At 44.7% G+C, this 19,242-nt stretch overlaps 1 protein-coding gene across 2 annotated transcripts in view; it reads left to right on the top strand.

Annotated features, from left to right (window-relative positions):
- Trap1 (TNF receptor associated protein 1) overlaps positions 1-19,242 on the top strand; it is a 43,036-nt gene that overhangs the window by 12,368 nt on the left and 11,426 nt on the right. For both annotated transcript variants that reach the window (XM_003478141.5, XM_005007463.4), the window contains exons 4-12: positions 361-501; positions 5,258-5,329; positions 6,000-6,160; positions 7,290-7,399; positions 8,008-8,081; positions 9,003-9,158; positions 10,549-10,669; positions 11,503-11,572; positions 18,987-19,134. In XM_003478141.5, the coding sequence (XP_003478189.2) occupies positions 361-501; positions 5,258-5,329; positions 6,000-6,160; positions 7,290-7,399; positions 8,008-8,081; positions 9,003-9,158; positions 10,549-10,669; positions 11,503-11,572; positions 18,987-19,134 (1,053 nt within the window). The remainder of the gene's footprint in view (positions 1-360; positions 502-5,257; positions 5,330-5,999; positions 6,161-7,289; positions 7,400-8,007; positions 8,082-9,002; positions 9,159-10,548; positions 10,670-11,502; positions 11,573-18,986; positions 19,135-19,242) is intronic.

The following is a 19,242-nucleotide window of genomic DNA, read 5'->3' as shown; positions in this document are numbered from 1 at the left end:
GAGTAGGAAAGAGATGGGGTGGGATATCATCTCTATGCAAGAATTGGGAAAGAAGTGGCTCCCCTGGGATTCTTCTTAAGTTTGAGTTAACAGACACATAACTTTAGGCTCAAGTGAACATCCTAAAAGGAAAGATCAGTCAGACTCAGCTTTCCACAAAAAGCTGTGCTGAGGAGTAGTGAGCCCTCCCCCTTTAGTTGTTAGGTGGCCTGCCCAGAAGAGCTATCTGACTGCAATGGGACTCTGTTTCTGAAGACTTGGATATTCTGTGATGGATTCTGACTTTCATTTATTGAAATGCAGCCAGTCAGCCACATCCACAGAGCCCTTCACCCTCCTTCTTCCTACTTCCGTTTCTAGGTGTTCATACGGGAGCTCATCTCCAATGCTAGTGATGCCCTGGAAAAACTGCGCCATAAACTGGTATCTGACGGCCAAACATTGCCAGAAATGGAGATTCACTTGCAGACTGATGTTGAGAAAGGAACCATCACAATCCAGGTACTTCCTTCTCAGAGCTCAGGTGTATGGCAAATGTCATGTCTACAGAGGGTGATCAGGCCAACCTGGGAGCAGTGGTTCTGAGTTACATGCTGACATAGAAAGGTCACACAGCATTCTAGTTATGTCTGGCTCAAGTGGTACTGATCATCTTTCCTGTCTTGAGACTTTTGTTCTAATTTACTGTAAATTAGTACTTGTCTATCATAGAAAATTTGGAAACTGTAGGAGGCAGAAGAGAAGTAAATGTAAAATCACCAGTGTGTGGCTTGCCTTTTTATTAACTTAGTGGTATTTTTTCAAGGGCAAAAAGCTTTTTGTCATCCTTATTGTTGCTGCTTATTGCTTAATTTAAGTTTTTTGTTTTTTCTTTTACCTATGCATAGGATCCAACCCAGGACCTTGTACATTCTAGACAAGAGCTCCATGAGCTACATCCCCAAGCTTCTTAAGTTTTTTAATTTTTAAGAGTTTTGTAACTATGAGTGTGTGTGTATGTGTGTGTGTGAATGCAGTGGTAGGGGTGGAACCCAGGCCTTCTTAAATGTTAGGCGAGTATTGTACCACTGAGCTATACCCCTAGCCCAAATTTTTATTTGAAGTTAAGTCAAGTTACCACTTTTTCTTTTATGCTTCATGCATTCAAAGAAATTTTTAAGTTTCTCCTATAAAGGCGAAGTTTTCTCCAATTTTTTTAACAAGGATATTTTGGGGGTTGGTTTGTTTGGATACCAAGGATTAAACATAGGGACATTCTGACACTGAGGCCCTTTTGCTTTTCTTTGAGACAGGGTTTCACTGTGCAAGTTGGGCTGGCTTGAACTCAAACTCACAGACTCTCAGTGATCCTTCTGCCTCAGCCTTTGAGTACTAGAATTACAGATACCACACCTGGCTTTTTTGCTGTTTTTTATTTTGAAATAGGATCCCACTAAGTTTTTCAGGCAAAACTTGAACTTGCAGTTCTTTTGCCTCAGCCTCTAAAATAGCTTGGATTACAGGAATGCCCACCACGTGACTCTTCTGAGAAGTTATATACCTTTTGCTCCTACAGTTAGATTCAAGCAAATGCTTGCATATGATGTGAGGTCAGGGTTGAAACTAATTTTGTTCTTGTGGCTGGCTGTAGCATCATCTGCTTAAAGACTTCCATCCCCACTGCATTGTTTTGGGACCTGGTCAGAAATCAAGTAGCATGTCTCCTGTGTCTCTGTCTGGGATGCTTGTTTCTTTGATCTGTATACTCTGTCCATCCTAAAGCAGTTACATTGTACTGTTTTACTATTGTAGCTTTATAGTAAGTTAAAATTAGGTAGTATAAATTCTCCAACTTTGTTGTTTTTCAGAATATTCCAACCCAGACATAGTGGTGCACACTTTTAATCCTACCTCTCAGGAGATTGAAGCAGGAAGATCACGAGCTTAAAGTCATCCAATTTAGCAAGACTGTATCTCTAAATAAATAAGGACTGGGGATGTGGCTCAGTGCTTGCCGGGTTCTCTGAATTGTATAAATTTTAATATCAGTTTGTCATTTTCTATAAAACCTGCAGATTTTCATAGGGATTGCAATGAGTCTGTAGTTTAATTTGGGAAGAAACCAAATGCAGAAATTATTAGATAGCTTTTCTTTTTTTTTTTTTGTCTTTTTCCTTTTTATCGGTACCGGGTATCGAACTCACGACTGCCTGCTTACAAGGTAGGCGCTTATGCCGCTGAGCTAAATCCCCAGCCCCTTAGATAGCTTTTCTTACATCATTCTAACATGAACCTTTCTCTTGGGATATTGTTGAAAGTTCTACATCAATGAACATAAATTATGTTTCAGCTGGGTGTGTTGGTACATGCTTATAGTCACAGCTCTGGAGGCATTGGCAACATAGTAAGTTTGAGACCAGCCTAAACTACTTATGGAGACCGTGTATCAAAAAAAGAAAAAAAGTAAATTATATTTAATCATTAGTGCTAACTAGAAACTAATTTTAAACTATTCTTTATTTGTAATTATTTTATGTTCTCAATAAATATATTGGCAAGATTTGGGATCTTCCTGCCAGTATCTCAAAGAAAATGTACTCGAAACCTCTTGGTGTCCCATCCTGTGTTGAGCCCTGGAGCCTGTGCACATGCCTGAGTGCACTGCAGTAATCGTAGTGATGGAATCTGGTGCCTGCACAGTGTCTCATCCTGTGTTACAAGTTGAATATTGTTGAAATTCTTATCTGACACTATGCCTGTGTGTCCTTTGTTCATAGGGCCACAGGGCCCCCTGCATGCTGTCCTCAGGATAAAACATTTAAAAATAGCTTCCTAGAATCAAGTAGAAACTGTTCTGAGTTTTTTTTACTCAGTTCAGAAGTTGATGGCAATTTGGTGGCAAACTGCCCTAGTTAGGGTATTCTGTGTGGCATAGCACAGGTGAGCTTGGTGCACTTAGATTGTCATGATGGGGAGGGAGGAACTCTAAGTGGAACCCATCTATACTCTGAAGCAGAAACAGCCTTCCTTGACGTTTCACAGACACCCTAGCCTGTATGTTAATTTATTTGGGATGCTATTACAGCATACCTTAGGCTAGGTAATTTTGTTTTGTTTTGTTCATTTGTTGGTTGGTTGGTTTGTGACAGGGTCTCACTATGTAGTTCAAGCTGGCCATGAATTCACTACGTGGCTTAGATTGACCTTCAGTTTGGAGTAATCCTCTTGCCTCATTCTCCCGTATGCTTGGATTATAGGTGTGCACCACCATGCCCAGCATGCTGGGTAATTTATAAACAATAGTTTGTCACCACAGTTCTGGAAAAGAGGAAATTCACAGTCAAGTTGCTAGTGGACGTGTCTTTCTCTGTATTTTCTACTAGCAGAAGGGACGAATAAGCTCTCCAGAGGCCTTTTTTGGGGTGGGTGGGGAACTAAGACAGTATCTTACTGTGTAGTACAGGCTTCCTCCTGCATCTGACTGCCAAGTACTGGAATTACAGGTGTGCATCACCTGTGTCTGACTTGGAGGCCTCTTTTTTTATTTTATTTTGTTTATTTATTTATTTATTTTGCCACTGGGAATCAAACACAGGATCTTGTGCTTCCCAGACAAGTACTTGTGCTGCTGAGCTATAATCTTGGCCCAGAGTCCTCTTTTTCTTTTAAAGAGAATTTTAAAAAAAACAAAAAATAAAATCACAAAATGAAATGATACAGAATTTCAAAACAAGATGATAGGGGACCCCGGATTTAACTCAGTGGCTCAAATGCTTGCCTGGTAAGTGTGAGGTTGTGAGTTTGATCCTGGTACGGGGGTGAAAAATGCTAGGGCACTAACAATGGTTATGATATTGCATATTGTTGTCTTAAATGCACAGATTACCAGATATATGCATGCAAAATTGATCAGACAATGTAAGTACTAACTGTTCCTTTCAGTGAACTAATACAATGAGTAGTAAAATTATCTAAAAAAATAAAATTATCTTAGCTATCTTGTGTGTATATACACACACACACACACACAATACATATATATATATATATATATATGTATTTTTTTTCCCCTTCGTTCTTTTCTCCTTTCCACTCTGCCAGCTGCGCCTACCTTTTGAGCAGTTTCTTTTCATAATACCTATTTTCGATCTTACTTACTCTTTCAATTTCTTATACTCAGGAAACAATAGAGGCCTCTTTTTTAACTTTTTTTTTTTTTTTTTTTTTTGTCTTTTTCCTTTTTATCAGTACCAGGGATCGAACTCACAAGTGCCTGCTTACAAGGCAGGCGGTTAAGCTGCTGAGCTAAATCCCCAACCCGAGGCCTCTTTTTTAATGGCATTCACTAACCTATTCCTGAAAACAGTAACTCATGAACTGATCACCTCCCAAAGTCCCACCACCTGACACCATCACTTGGCTGACCTCACATTAAGAGCATAGCAGCCTGCTGTAGGAGGGGAAGAGCTGCAACGCTGCAGCTGCTCTGAGAGAGCGGTGGTGAGGGCAGCAGTGTCTCCCTACCTGCTTCTCCCAAGGAGCTGTAGTCCTTGCCCCTACTAGGAAAGCCATCAAAGGAGGGAACCAGAGCTAGGCAGGGTATGTGGATAGGGCCTCACCTCCAGGACAAGTGTTATACATTTTCCTCCGAGTTGCTGACTTAGTATCTTGTCAGGATTGGTGTGTGTGTGTGGGTGTGGGTGTGGGTGTGTGGGTGTGTGGGTGTGGTATTGGGGATTGAACTCAGGACCTTGTGAATGCTAAGCAAGCACTTTACCACTCAGCTATATCCCCAACCCAGGATTGGCTTTTATTCATTCATATTTTTGGTGCTAGGATTGAATCCAGGTCCTGACATATGCTAATAAACACATGCTCTACCACCGAGCCACACCCAGCTCCAGGGTTGTTATATGTCAACCTCCCACCCCTTCCAATTTTCTCTGAAGATTTGGGATTGACATGCCTGGACTTAGGCTTTTCTGATGAGCATGGGGTGTGCTTCCTGGCCCATCTGGCTAGTATCAGTGAAGCTACCTATGTCCACCTAACACTCTGTCAGAGAGACATCATCTCTCACTATCTCAGAGAGGATTCTGGCCTGGCCAGACAGAAATGGGTGACAGGACCACTCGATCCATGGAGAAGCCCCAGGCAGGTGTGCCCTGCTGAGCCCCGGGGGTAGAGTATAAAAGAGCTCCATTGCACAGAGGCACTGACTATAGCCATCACCTCAGTTCCCAGAACTGTACTTGACATTTAGTGTCTCTATCCTCAGGATACTGGCATTGGAATGACACAGGAAGAGCTGGTATCTAACCTAGGCACAATTGCCAGGTCAGGTTCAAAGGTAAGCACAGGCCCAGCCTCTCTCCTTTAAGGGACCAAAATGGAGTAAGACGTGACCAAATGAGTTCCATGAGGGGGGCACCATGGGGATGCTTATGACCTTGTTCCACTTTAGTGCCATGGGAACCTCTAGTAGTTTCAGGTAACATGTGAAGTTTACACATGGAAAAGGTTGAAGGGAGCACTCTGTCCAGAGCTATAAACCACAGTCCATAGGTTCACTGTTGTCTAAAGTCTGGAATGCTCCATACCACCTCCTTGCTTTTCTGCAGTCATTTGGCACTTTCACATTGGGCAGGAACTTGACACAGATGCTCTGAAGAGGGTGCTTACTAGTTTTTCCTACTCTACCTCCTCCTTTTCCCTCTCCCCTTCTTCTCCCCCTGCTCCCTTCTTCTTGAGACAAGATCTTGCTTTGTAGTATAGGCTTGCCTTGAACTCCTGGCAGTTATCCTGCATCAGCCTCCCTAGTGTTGGGACTACAGGCATGTGCTACAATGCCCAGCATCACTTGGTTGTTTATGTACAAAATGGTGGTGGGGAGTGTCAATGTCATTGTTTCAGAATTAATGGGTCCTGGCACGTGCTGAAGGAACATGCATAGAAGTCATGTGTGCTGGCTCCAGTACAGAAAGCAGCAGTCTCCTCCTGACTACTCTTTGCCACCACAGGCCTTTCTGGAAGCACTGCAGAACCAGACAGAGGCCAGCAGCAAGATTATTGGCCAGTTTGGAGTGGGTTTCTACTCAGCTTTCATGGTGGCTGATAGAGTGGAAGTCTATTCCCGCTCTGCAACCCCAGGGAGCCCCGGCTACCAGTGGCTTTCAGATGGGTGAGTAAGGGAGGAACAGGCCTCTTCACATAGGGAGTGGTTCTGTCCTTGGTGATACTTAGAGTCAGTATTACATGATGTGCAAATTGAAAGTGACCAATAACTTTGGAAACTGAGGAAATGCAAACAGACATGTTCTGGGCTGTTCGCATGAAGTTTTCAAAGGAGTTCCTTTGGGGTCATAAAAACCTCATGGCCCTCACCAGCTCTGCTCTACAGTACTGACCTGTCCAGGTTGAGCTTCTCGATGCAATGATAAGACCTTTCTCCCAGTGCCCCACTGAGTATCTTCCTCTAGCCTGTGTGCCATGGAGCTCCTGTACTGCCACCTAGCTAGACTCAGAGGGGCACATCTCCCTGGGGCTTCTCCATGGATGGAGTGACCTTATCACCTATTTCTGTTTGGCCAGACCAGAATCCTCTGGGATACTTGGAGATCATATCTGTCTGACAGAATGATTAGGCGAATGTTCTAAAATAACTTCCAAGTGTTTGAGGTATTTGAGATGCTTGAGGACAATGGTACCACAGCCAAATTTAAAGATTTTTCCTTAACCCCAAAATTTCGCTTTTGAATCATATGCTGCTGATTGCATCTAGCAGCACCCTAAGGGCAGGAGTTTGGCCCTGATAAAACTCGCACTTGCCCCAGTCCCAGACTGAGGGTCCATAAATTCAATGAAAGCAGTATTCAGTGTAAACATAGCCAGGTGTCGGTGAGGCCCCACCTGGGGCATCCCCTCTCCTTGCTCTCTGCTATTCTCAGCCCACCCCTCCACCAGACTCAGAAACAATGTAGTAGGTAGTCTTTTTTTCCCCAGGCATCTGGTGCACATATGAGCAGGCCCAGGCCCCAACGCACCAGATCTGTTGAGTCATACATGCCTTGGAGGTTCTTCTAGAAAGAGAATTAGCTGGAAGGTAGCTGAGGGACTCACACATGATACTGCAGCCAATGGTCCTCATCCCTACTGTCCATTTGGTGGTCTGACAGGCTCTTCTGGGGTTCACCCTAGGGGCATGCCCTTTTTGCATGTATCTTGGGAAAATTCCAGTAAACTAGATTTACATACAAAGGTTTGTAGGTAGTAATGTGTGGAACTGGCTGGTCCTTTCCTTTGTGTCGTAGCTCTGGGGTGTTTGAAATTGCTGAAGCTTCAGGTGTTAGAACCGGAACCAAAATTATCATCCACCTCAAATCAGACTGCAGAGAGTTTGCCAGCGAGTCCCGTGTTCAAGGTGAGGGAGCTGGGACTTGGAAGGGTGAGCACAAGTACATTCACCAGGCTCCACCTGCATAAGCAGCGTGTAGGCATAGTTGAGCAGTACCAAACTTCAGAGTTTGGCCCCTGGGTTAGTAGAAGAGGAACCCCTATTGGGTCTGTGCTGGGGACCTTGAAGGCCAAGGCTTATTGTGCACTGGGTACCACTTTCAATTAATGGTGCTTTTGATGAAGTTTGTCCTTCTGTGAGATCTTAGGGTGTCCCTTACCTGCCTGGTGGAGCTTCTGACCCCAGGTGTTACTGAGGGCCAGAGGGAGTCAGATCCTTCTGTGAGCTGTGTCTTTCTCTGGATCTCATTGAGAGTTGGTTAAGATTGCTAAGTATTTCCTGGACATAGCATTACCCCATCAGGCCTGGTCCTTTGCCAGAGGGCCTCATAGTCTTAAGGTAGATTCAAGAGGTCATCTCCTTCAAGTTCTGCTACCTGCCATGTGACCCAGGTAACACGGGTGTCTTTGTAGTGCCCTAGTTCTTTGAAATGACACAGCGTGGGCCCACTCTTCCCAGCAGGCTATGCTCACCTTGCATCCTCAGGTCTTCACCATTGTCTCTGTCTCCTACAGATGTGGTAACAAAATACAGTAACTTCGTCAGCTTCCCCCTGTATCTCAATGGAAGACGCATTAACACCCTGCAGGTGAGGCCCTGAGCTGCCTACAGGGCTTGAGCAGTATGGAGACAAATAAGTACACCCAAAACACATATTTGGTGGAAGAGCACAGGTGACAAGGGATGGAGAGGAAAGGGGGAGGGAGGGCACAGGTCCTTGACCCCAGCACATCCCAGTCTATACATGGCCAGCCAGGAGCTCATGAGGTGTAATCCATACATCCCACAGATCAGTACACTACCTGGTCATGTTCAGTGCATTCCGCATTGTGCAGCTTCCTCCACCGCCAGTGTTAAAACATTTTCATCCCTCTATAAAGCAGCCTTGTCCTCAGGCACTCCCTCTTGCGCACCCTTCCCTGGCCCCCTGGCAGCCACAGTCTACTTTCTTTGTTGCTCTGGACATTTCATATACATGGAATCATATAACACATGGCCTCTGGGATCTGGCTTCTTTTTTTTTTTTTTTTCTTTAATCAGTACCGGGGATCAGTCTCACGACCATGCGCTTGCAAGGCAAGTGCTTATGCCACTGAGCTAAATCCCCAGCCCCAAATCTGGCTCTTTTACTGAGCTTAATGTCTTCAAGTTTCAGCCATGTTTTAGCTTATATCAGTGCTTTGTTCCTTGTCATGGCTAAATGATACTCTACTAAAGGGGCTCCATTTTGTTCATCAGCCTACCCAGTAGATAGCATCATTATTTTTACCCTCAGCTCCAAACCTCTTCCTCCTAACCCTGCTGGGGCACTTGTTCCAGAGCACTGTGTGTGTCTCCTCTGCCCCTAAACTAGCCCTGGAACAGGAGAACCTGAGGGAGAAGTCTGTCCTTAAGACCCTGCCCGTCTGTGCCAGAAGGCCACTCTAGGGGAATGTGCTCTACTAGTTTACTCCATGCAGCCACTGGGAAAATGTTTTAAATATGTCTCCCCATCGGTCTCCCTTTGTAGGCCATCTGGATGATGGATCCCAAGGGACTCAGTGAGTCACAGCATGAGCAGTTCTACCGCTATATCACCCAGGCCTATGATAAGCCCCGCTACACCCTGCACTACAAGACGGACGCACCACTCAACATCCGGAGCATCTTCTATGTGCCAGAGATGGTGAAGTGCTCAATTTGCCTCATCATGGCCCTTAGCCACTCCACTGCTCCTCTGGAGTTAGGACATCCTCACAGCCACAGCAGTGTCCTCAAATGCCATAGTGTGCCCATATGCCACACTGATACTTGACAGGATTAGAGCAAAAGAAAGCAGAGCCTTCTATGTGTGGAACATTGGTGATTTCAGTCTCCCACTGCTTGTGCACAGTGAAGAGATGTTTTATGTGACATCTTTCATGCAAGCTGGATGCTGGCTTTTGGAGGCAGACAAGAGTGCCAGGGAACAGCCATAGGAATAGCTGTTGAGCTCTCTCAACCAGCCAGACCATGAGGTGTAGGGCAGTATCAGGTTTTCTACTAGATGTTGTTGAAAAAGCTGTGGCAGGTTCCTAGTGCCAGTGCCCTATGTGCGCTCTGTCTGGCTCTCCATCTCCCTGGCTCATGGGGGTACACAGAAGCTCAGCTGAGTCCTAGAGCAAAAAGCCCTGTACCTGGAGTTCTTCAACCTTCCTGCCTTTATCTGACCCTCAGTGTCCCCTGGAACTGGTTAGAGATGCTGAGTCTCAGCCTTTAGGAAACTCCAGATGAGAGCCCACAGAATGACAGAACCCAGTGCCAATGTGAAATAGGCCCTGGCAGTCCTGTGAGTGCTTAGGAAAAGGAGCTTGGCTTTTCAGCTGCACAGTCACCATAGTAATTGCTGACCCTGCTGCCAAGGTACAAAAGCCCATTGGAATGTGCTATGGCAGAAGAGAAAGGCAGGGTGTTAGTGAACCTGTAGGCACTAAGATTACATTCCTATGTTTTAAAATAGTCTTACTTGATTTTTTTTCTCCAACTATTTAAAAATGTAAAAATCATCCTTAGGCCATACATAGATAGGCAGTGAGGTATTAGTCTAAGGCCTGTGGTCTCCTAACCTCTAGAAGGATTTGGATCTATCTCTGGGACATATAGTCCTCAGTAGTTTTAGTTTAGATTAGTTTAGTTTAGTTTAGTTTAGTTTTTGGTATCGGAAATTGAACTCACAACATTGTGCTTGCCAGGCAAGAACTGTGCCGTTGAGCCATATCCCTGGCCCCAGTCCTCAGTAGTTTAACCTTACAGGGAGTGGTTTGTGGAGAGCAGCAGCAATCCCACCCCTACAAGCCCTAGTGTGGTAGGGGTGTATTCACTGGACCTTAGACTTCCAGTGGAGAAGATGGGGAGGAGGGGATAAGGGATGGTGGTGCAGCATTGTCTCCGCAGCCTTTCTTGCCGATAGGGTTCATCACCCAGGGCAGCCTTTGGGAGGGCTGGCTTTCTGGCATCTTGTCTTCAGGCTCTGCCTCTCTGTGGCTGAGGTACGTTTCTTCTGTTGTCACCTGACCTTGTATTTCCTTGCCCCCCAGAAACCATCCATGTTGGATGTGAGCAGGGAGCTGGGCTCCAGTGTGGCACTGTACAGCCGCAAGGTCCTCATTCAGACCAAGGCTACAGACATCCTGCCCAAGTGGCTGCGCTTTGTCCGAGGTATGGTGGCCCAATACTTGTGCTGTGAGGCATGGGCTGGGCCTGTGCCTGTGAGTGGGCCCCTGTTTACTCTTGCCTTTGGAAAGGAGGTGCTGGTCTACTGAGGGGTGGGAAGGTATTGGGTTGAGTTCATTTAGTGTTAAGGGTCAGATTTATGCATGAATATGTTGAATTTGAGATTACAGTTTAGTAAAGAATTCAGTATTTAAATTCAACTAAGGACAAAACAATTGAAGTAAAGTACAAGTTGTAAATTAGAAAAAAAAAAGTTTAGTGTTAGAATTCTATATCACAAAGGCACACTGTTACACTATATAGTTAAGATTTTGGGGGGCGCTGAGCTCGATGCCTCGTGCCTGTAATCCTAGAACTTGGGGTCTGAGGCAGGAAGATTGCCATGAGTTTGAGGCCAGGCTGTACTATATAGCAAGACCCCATTTCGGAGATAGAATCTTGCTGTATAGTGCAGGCTGGCCATAACCTCACCATGTAGTCCAGGGTGGCCTTAAATTTACAGTAATCCTCCCGCCTTAGCCTCTGAGTGCTGGGATTACTGGTAGGCAGCCACCATACTCTGCCCAAAAGAGAGAATTTTTAAGATAAAATGCAGTATGTATTTTCCAGTGTCCTAGGGCTTCTGAGGCCACAGGCAACCTGCCCTTAGATGTGTCTCATCCAGCTAGTAAACAGGCAGGATAGAAGGAGGCTCTTACCTGATGAGGTTCATGTAAGGTCAGACTGTAGAGGAAGGGCCAGTCAAGAGCAAGGAGGACTTGAGTGGTGGTTGACAGTTCACAGGCTTGGGGAGTCCTGACTTACCCTGTCCTTCTCAGGTGTGGTAGACAGTGAGGATATCCCCCTAAACCTCAGCCGGGAGCTCCTGCAGGAGAGCGCCCTCATCAGGTAAGCCATGGGCAGGCAGCCTGATTCCTGGTAAGCACCAGGCCCTCCCTACCAAGCTCTGCCCCACCATCCTGGCTGGGAATACAGGAGTCAAGAGTAAGGTATGAAGAGTGTGAGGCCAGGCCTCGGCCCTTGAAAGCCTTCTGGGTGCCTGTGCTGGCCTCTGATGGCTACTCTACTCCCAAGAGCTCATTCTATGGTCCCCAGGAATTTGAGACTGACTGGTTACACACAGGCCAAATAGGGCCAGCCCACATGGCTGTATCAGTGTTCGGGATTCTCTATTTGGGGGGGTGGGGATTTAGGTCAGAGGCATACACGCCTGCCTGGCAAGTGTAAAGTCATGAGTTCAATCCCTGGTACCAAAAAAAAAAAGATTCTTTATTTTCTTTATTTATATCCCTCCATCACCCAATCTGACACCAGACTCTCTAGATGGTCTTTATTGAAAACTGTATTTACAGCCAGGGATTTAAGTGGCATAAGCCCTTGCTTTGCAAGTGTACAGTACTGTGTTCTATCCCCAGTATCAAAAGAAAAAAAAAGAAAGAAAGAAAGAAAACTGTGCTTACTATTTTCCTAGTGAAAGTAATATTTTCTTTTTTCTTTTTATCGGTGCCGGGGATTGAACCCACAACCACCTGCTTGCAAGGCAGGTGCTTATGTCGCTGAGCTAAATCCCCAGCCCCAAAAGTGATATTTTTTTCTTAAAGGATGTATAGTTCACCCAGTCCTAATCTAGAGATGGCCAGATAGGGACAGGTTTTAGACTTGGTCTAAAACTGGACCAGAGTAGTGATGCCTGGAGACACACTGCCCAGGGCTTCCTTTCCCCACTCACTTTCAAAAGGGGAATCCCACCACCTAGGCGTGTACCTAGGTGGCATGTACCTATAATCTCAATACATGGGACAAGAACTACATTGAAAATACGGCCTTAAAGTCTGTGCATTTTCCATAAAGAACAAGACATAACATTAAAGTGCCTCACAAGCTTGCAGCAATTTGAACCTATAGATTCTCTTCCATGCTTGAGTGGTTCCTGAATGGATATGGCATGGTAGTCAGGGTGGGCATGAGCTCTGCCCACCATGGCAAAATGGTGCCCAGATCAAATTCCAGATCCCTCTGAGCCAGGAGCTGTGGCAGGAGCTGATTGTGAGATTTGGACACATGCTGCCCAGGGCTTCCTTCCCTTGTTCACCTTTAGAAGTGGATTCCAGTACCTACAGTGGTGGCATATGCTTGTAATCTCAGCATTCTGGGAAGCTGGGCAGGAGAATTGCAATTTCAAACCAGGCCTGAGCAGTTTACTGACTCAGTGAAACTCTCAAAAGAAAAACCTTTATTTCTGTCTTTTTGTAATTCAAACTGACTTTGAACTCACTCTGTAGCACAGGCAGGCCTTGAACTCACAGCAATCTTCTTGCCTCAGCCTCTTGAGTGCTGGAGTTATGAAAGTACATCAGCATACACAGCCAAGAAAAAAATTGTTTAAAGGATGTAGATGTCATTTAGAATGAAGGCCCTGGGCTTAATCCCTAGTACTGTGTTTTTTGTTTTATTTTTTTAATTTTATTTTTTATTATTATTATTTTTTATTTTTATTTTTTTTTTTTTTGTCTTTTTTCTTTTTATCGGTACCAGGGATCGAACTCATGACTGCCTGCTTGCAAGGCAGGTGCTTATGCCGCTGAGCTAAATCCCCAGCCCCATATTTTTTTAATTTTATTTTAAAGGGGGTAAAATTAAACAGAACAAAATAGGACATAAGAAAGCAATGTAGGGGCTGGGGATTTAGCTTAGTGGCATAAGCGCCTGCCTTGCAAGCAGGCAGTTGTGAGTTCAATCCCTTGTACCGATAAAAAAAAAAAAAAAGAAAAGAAAGCAATGTAAGAGATATAAATTTCAAAACAAGATGACCCGAGATCTTCACTATCTATCATATTGTCTCTTGTATTGTTCCAAATAGTTGTCCATGTCTTCGTACACAGAGAATTCATATAAAATAACATAGTATAAAACTGATCTGAACAAAGTGAGGAAGGCATTTTAGATATTCAAAACCAGACAGTAGGGAAGTCACTAATGGCCGTTGTAGTCTCTCGTTCTCTTCAAAATAACTGTCCTGGGGTTGGGGATTTAGCTCAGTGGCATAAGCGCCTGCCTTGCAAGCAGGCAGTCGTGTGTTCGATCCCCAGTATTGATAAAAAGGAAAAAGACAAAAAAAAAAAAAAATAGCTGTCCATACTTTCATGTTTGTTGAAGTTCAACACAACAAAACAGGCTAAAATAACACCATTAATTAGAACAAAGCAAAACAGCGATAGAAGTATTTGCCTTCAAAGAGATGGTAAAAAGAAATCCCCTCTATTTGCTACATTGCCTGTGGTCAGCCTCTTATTGGATGTCCAGATCACTGGCTCCCCATTTGCTAAGTGTGGGGAGGGGGGGCATGATGTTTGATTCTCAGCCTGTGCGCTGGCAGGCTCACAGCCCCTCACCAGGGAGGGGTGGGGATGTGTGGTTTGCTTAGTTTCTTGGTGCTCCAGGTCCCAGTTGCTTCTGTCCTGAGCTTCTGTTGCCTGTCACACTTACAGCTGCTCGCCAGGCTGGGGAGGGGTTGCTTGGTTTCTCTGAGTTCCAGGTCCCAGCATGGCGCGGGTCCCAGAAAACACTGGAGGCTCCAGTCCTGGGCAGCCATTGCCTGCCACTCTTACAACGGCTCACCAGGCAAGGGTGGGGGGGTAGGGGTGGGGGTGCTGCTTGGTTTCTCAGTGTTCCACGTCCTGGCTTGGTGCGGGTCCCAGTAAAGGCCGAAGGCTCCTGTCCTGGGCCACTGTTGCCTGGCCCCCGACTCCACCCTCCCGTTTTGTTTTTTTTTAAACATGGATCCTACCATATGATTTTTTAGTGTTTTTTTTAAAATAATTAAAATTATACTATTTTGTTGGGGATTTTTTATTTTTGTTTATTTATTTTTTTTGAGACAAAGTCTCATTAATGTAGCTTAGGCTGGCCTAGACCTCACTTTGTAGCCCAAGCTGGTCTCAAACTCACAGCTATCCTCCTGCCTCAGCCTCCCAAGTGCTGGGATTATAGACGTGTGCCACCACGCCCAGCTTTTTTGTTGGGGATTTTTTTCTTTCTACATAGGACTTGCTTTTGTATACTTTTCAGTGCTGCTAATTTATGGGGAAAGCAGTTTTTAAAAAGTATATGATAGCACATTGCATGGATGTGCATAGTTGATCTTGTATCTTAGTGTTAGGGAATTATTTTTCTCAATGAATACAAATATATTGTATAAATTTTAAAAGGACCTCAGTACATTCCACCAGTATTAGCAATTGGCCGTGGCACATTGCCTGCATTGCCATTGCAGAGTGCACTTGCTGACAATGGCAGGGCATTTCTGGGCCCTGCAGTGGCAATATTTTGTGGTTTGCAGCAGCATATATTGGTTGATATATTTGCATGATGGTGCCAACCATATCATGGGTCCCTCTTTGCTTTGCTTCATGTTAGCAGAAAGGATTGGGCCTAGTGCTGCAGAATTCCTAGTGTTGGGAGGTTCTCTGCACATATGCCCAGCCCAGGTATGGGTCACAGAAAAATCCAAGGTACTAGGTCTCGGGTTAGGTGAGGCAAGAGAAGACTCCAAAACCAAGTAAAGCTGACCTGGGTCCAGGAAGCTCCAATAAAATGAAGAAATTGACTGAATGTGGCTCTTGGAATCCCAGGGGGTGCATGTCTATCTCCCTGTCCTCCATGCATGGTTAGTGTTTATTTTCCAATACAAGCTGTTCTGAACCCTTCCCAGATAGCTCTTCATCCTCTATGCTGTAGCCACTTCTTCCCCACATTATAGTTGCAGGGGTCAAGTTGCAGAGAGGTTGTACTTATCTGTAGAGGAACCTGTATGTTTTGGCTATAGCCTAGCACATGGAGCTGGGCTGTCTGCCGTGCCATGCTGCAGGAGTGGTGTCTGGCCACCTTGTAAGTACATGTGTTGTCAGATTGTCAATCGAAGATCTCATCTTAATCCAAAAACTCTGGTTTTATGGAAGTTTTGAAAGAATCTAAAGAATTGAAGGCTTAGAAGTTGAAAAGTACCGTGCAAAGAACATTTTCTTTGTGCTCTCTTGGAGAACAAGGTGTCTTCCTCCTGTCCCACCACTGCCAGGTGGCCAGCATTTCAAATCAAAAGGGATGCCTTTGCACAACTCAGAACCAAAGTGCAGTAAGGCACCGTCACCACCACTGTCTGTCCTCAAGACTGTGCAGACTCCATCGCTGTCCCACAGAGGAGGAGCAGCCATGCCAGCATCCATAGGTCCTTCCGTTAGCCAAGACTAGAGCCTGGGCTTTCAGAGACCAGGCCGGGCATCCCTGACATGGCCCTGCATTTGTGATTGTCTATTGCTTTTGCAAAAGAGCACAAGGATGATCTTTCCACTTGACCAGTAGCTGGTGCTATTCAGTTTGATATACTTGGTTAAAGGAATGTCTACCAGGCTTTTCTGGTTAGTGATTCTCCCCTTTGTCTTTTTTTTTTTTTTTTTTTTAAACCAGAGACTAAACTCAGGACCTTGCACTGTGCCAGTGAGCTGTATCCCTGGATCTCTTCTCCTTTTATCTTTAATTAATAATTAATATCATGTGAGGTGGTAATGTCATGTGAAGTGGTCACAATCTTTTTCAGACCTGTATATTATGATGTTTAAATTTTATATTTTAGGGGCTGGTGATATAGCTTAGTGGCATAAGCATCTGCCTGATAAGCACAAGGTCCTGAGTTTTATTCCCAGTACCAAAAAAAATTTTATAATGTATATAGGCCTCTTTTTGTTAATTGATAATAATCTTATGTATTTATTTTTTTTTTCTGTTACTGAACTTTGAACCCAGGAGCTTACACATGCTAGGCAAGTACTTTAAACTGAGTACCACCAGCAAATCCAGTGTTCAAAGGAAGAAGCAGGCTAAAATGATTGATGCACTACTACCTGGGCATTAATACTCACATCTTTTGATAATCCTAAGGATTACCTTTAGTTAAAAAGAGAACTAAAGTACCTTTAGTTAAAGAGAAACGAGGAAACTCCTGAACAGACAAATTACAACATAGCACGTATGCATGTAAAGGCTGAGTATCTTCACAATACTCAGGATCAGCCCTGTGTGCTACATATGAGCACTACTGTTGTAGTTAGGGGTTGTGCAGAGAACAATTAGAATCAGGACATGGATTTTATAATATTATGTTTATAATGGTCACCAGGAGTTAATACAAGAAAATTTAGGAAATCTATCTGCAACACCAAAAACATAGAATATTTAGTCAAGGCCTAAATCGCAGAGCAGTGTCTCACATGAGTCCAGATGAAAACCCAGAGCTCAAGACAATGCCTCCCACGAGTCCAACTCAAGATCCAGAGCCCACAAGAAGGACTCACACCAGTCTCTTTTATGGATCTGTGCCAGGAAGGCCCAAAGCTCAGTGTTGGAAGCCAGAAAGTCCATGCTAGCGGAGTGAAGGAGCTGTGCTGGTAGGATGAGGGTTCTACACTTGAGCCGCAAAGTCACACTCACAGCAAAGACCAGGGCTGTCCTGAAAGGTACCACAGCCATCTTCAGTGACATGGAGGCCCAGAACTCCTCCAATGACAAGCACAGTCTAGTACATGCAGGAAGCCAGCATGATGAGTTCATCCTGGAGCAGCACACGTCTTCCCTTCCAGAAGCAGAAAACATGTGAGGACCAAAGCTTCTCCAGGAGAACCAACAGCTCAAACAGCAGCTGTAGGAGAACCCACAATACCTCAATGCAACAACACATTAACACCTTTATGCCCTCCTTCTCCCCCTCTCTATTTATGCTGGCAACTTTCCTCAGGTAGAGCATCTATGCTCAGTGCCCATGCTGATGTAATCCAGCTGGCATTAAGTTGACCACCAGTTCTTAATCCATAACAACTACTATGGAATTTATTCTGAATGCACTACATGATACTATAACCTTCAGAGTTGGAATTCTCTGCAGATCAGAATAGTTATTCCAGGATCATCCAAAGGCCTAAAATTAGGAATAAGTTTATTAATGGGATCACAGATATGTTTCCTTAATTCGTTATCTTCCCTTTACAAAAGTTAAATTGTAGCATGCATAGTTCCTTAATAATCTAGCACAGGACAACAATCATGCCTAACTTTATTTAAGCTTTTCTTCCTATAGATCTATCCTGAATCCCACTTGTCCTTCAGGCACAGAGAAGAGCAGGACAGGATGGGTGTCCTCACCTGTAGGGTGCTACAGCAGCCCAGGATGTCATTGTAGGGTACAGCACAGAGAAAGTGTCCCTTAGGGCCACAGGGGAGAGGAGGGCTGAGTGGAATGTCAGAGTCCAGGAAGGAACAAAGTACATGCATGGAGGTGGGCAGACACTGAGTGTCACAGGCAAACAGATGCCTGACCCTACAGGGAGGGCAATGGCCCTGGCAGACTGGGTATGTGGAGGGGAATAGATCAAATAAGTAATCATATGAGGTAACAAAACAGGTGAAAACCATGATAAGGCTGTAACAAGGCACAGGCTTTTCAACATTAAAAGGGTGTTTCAAACATAGAACAGAGTATCCCTGTGGCACCAGCTTAATATTGGAGGTAATTGGGAGAGGTTGGTAGGTAATGTGGACAGAGATGTGCACTTGCCCATGCACACTTGTATTTATAAGTTCCATACCAGGAGGGCTGGCAGCAGTGGCATCCCAATAGCAACCAGCATTCCAGCATCCCAGCACAAATCTGCCCACTGGCGCAACCAGAGCTCCCCAGGGCAAACCATGGGCTCAAATGAATTGTTCCAAAGCAGAAGAGCCTGGGCCACCTCATGCCAGCAGAAGTCCTCATATTTGTGGAGACTTGTCAGAGGAACAGTAGCTAGTTCACAGGGACTCAAACCTGTCAGGGACAGTTTGAGACTAGAATAAATAATGAAAACTTAGAATGTAGACATAGCATGTACAAAGCCTTGGGTTTAATCCCCAGCACAGGAAAAAAAAAAAAAAAGATTTTCCTAGCTGTTATTTACATTTCCTGAACACCAGGTTTGTTCATAATCATTTATATCTCATGTGCTACAGTGAAAGTCTGATCATAAGTGCCATCCCTGCATCTAGAAAAACTGGCACAGGAAGAGTAATTTCAAGGTGTCTGACTCAGTTGGTCTCACTAAGGGTGCCAGTCTGCATTCCCACTTACAGGAGGTGGCATACTCCACAGGAAGTCCTCAACTCATTCTTTTTCACTTTGGTCCCAATGGTACTGCTTGTCCTGGGTCTTTGCTTACAGGTGGGCTGAACATGTCTACTCTTGTGGCTCTTTTGCATCACAGATACTCTTTTTCTGTAGGAAGCTCCGGGATGTTCTGCAGCAAAGGCTAATAAAGTTCTTCATTGACCAGAGTAAAAAAGATGCTGAGAAATATGCAAAGTTTTTTGAAGATTACGGCTTATTCATGAGGGAGGGCATTGTGACCACCGCAGAACAGGAGGTCAAGGTAGTGCACTGGGGTTTTTTTGTTTTTTGTTTTTGCTTTCTGTGGGATTACAGGTATGTGTCACCATGCCCAGCTGTCAAACTGAGTTTGGAACCTTTCTCTGTCTGC

Source organism: Cavia porcellus, unplaced genomic scaffold (genome assembly GCF_034190915.1).
Source record: "Cavia porcellus strain 051 isolate PalLab524CR breed Dunkin Hartley unplaced genomic scaffold, mCavPor4.1 scaffold_16, whole genome shotgun sequence".
NCBI classification, from domain to species: Eukaryota; Metazoa; Chordata; class Mammalia; order Rodentia; family Caviidae; genus Cavia; species Cavia porcellus.
Note: the sequence above shows the minus strand (reverse complement) of the source record. Positions and strands in the feature narration are given on the sequence as shown.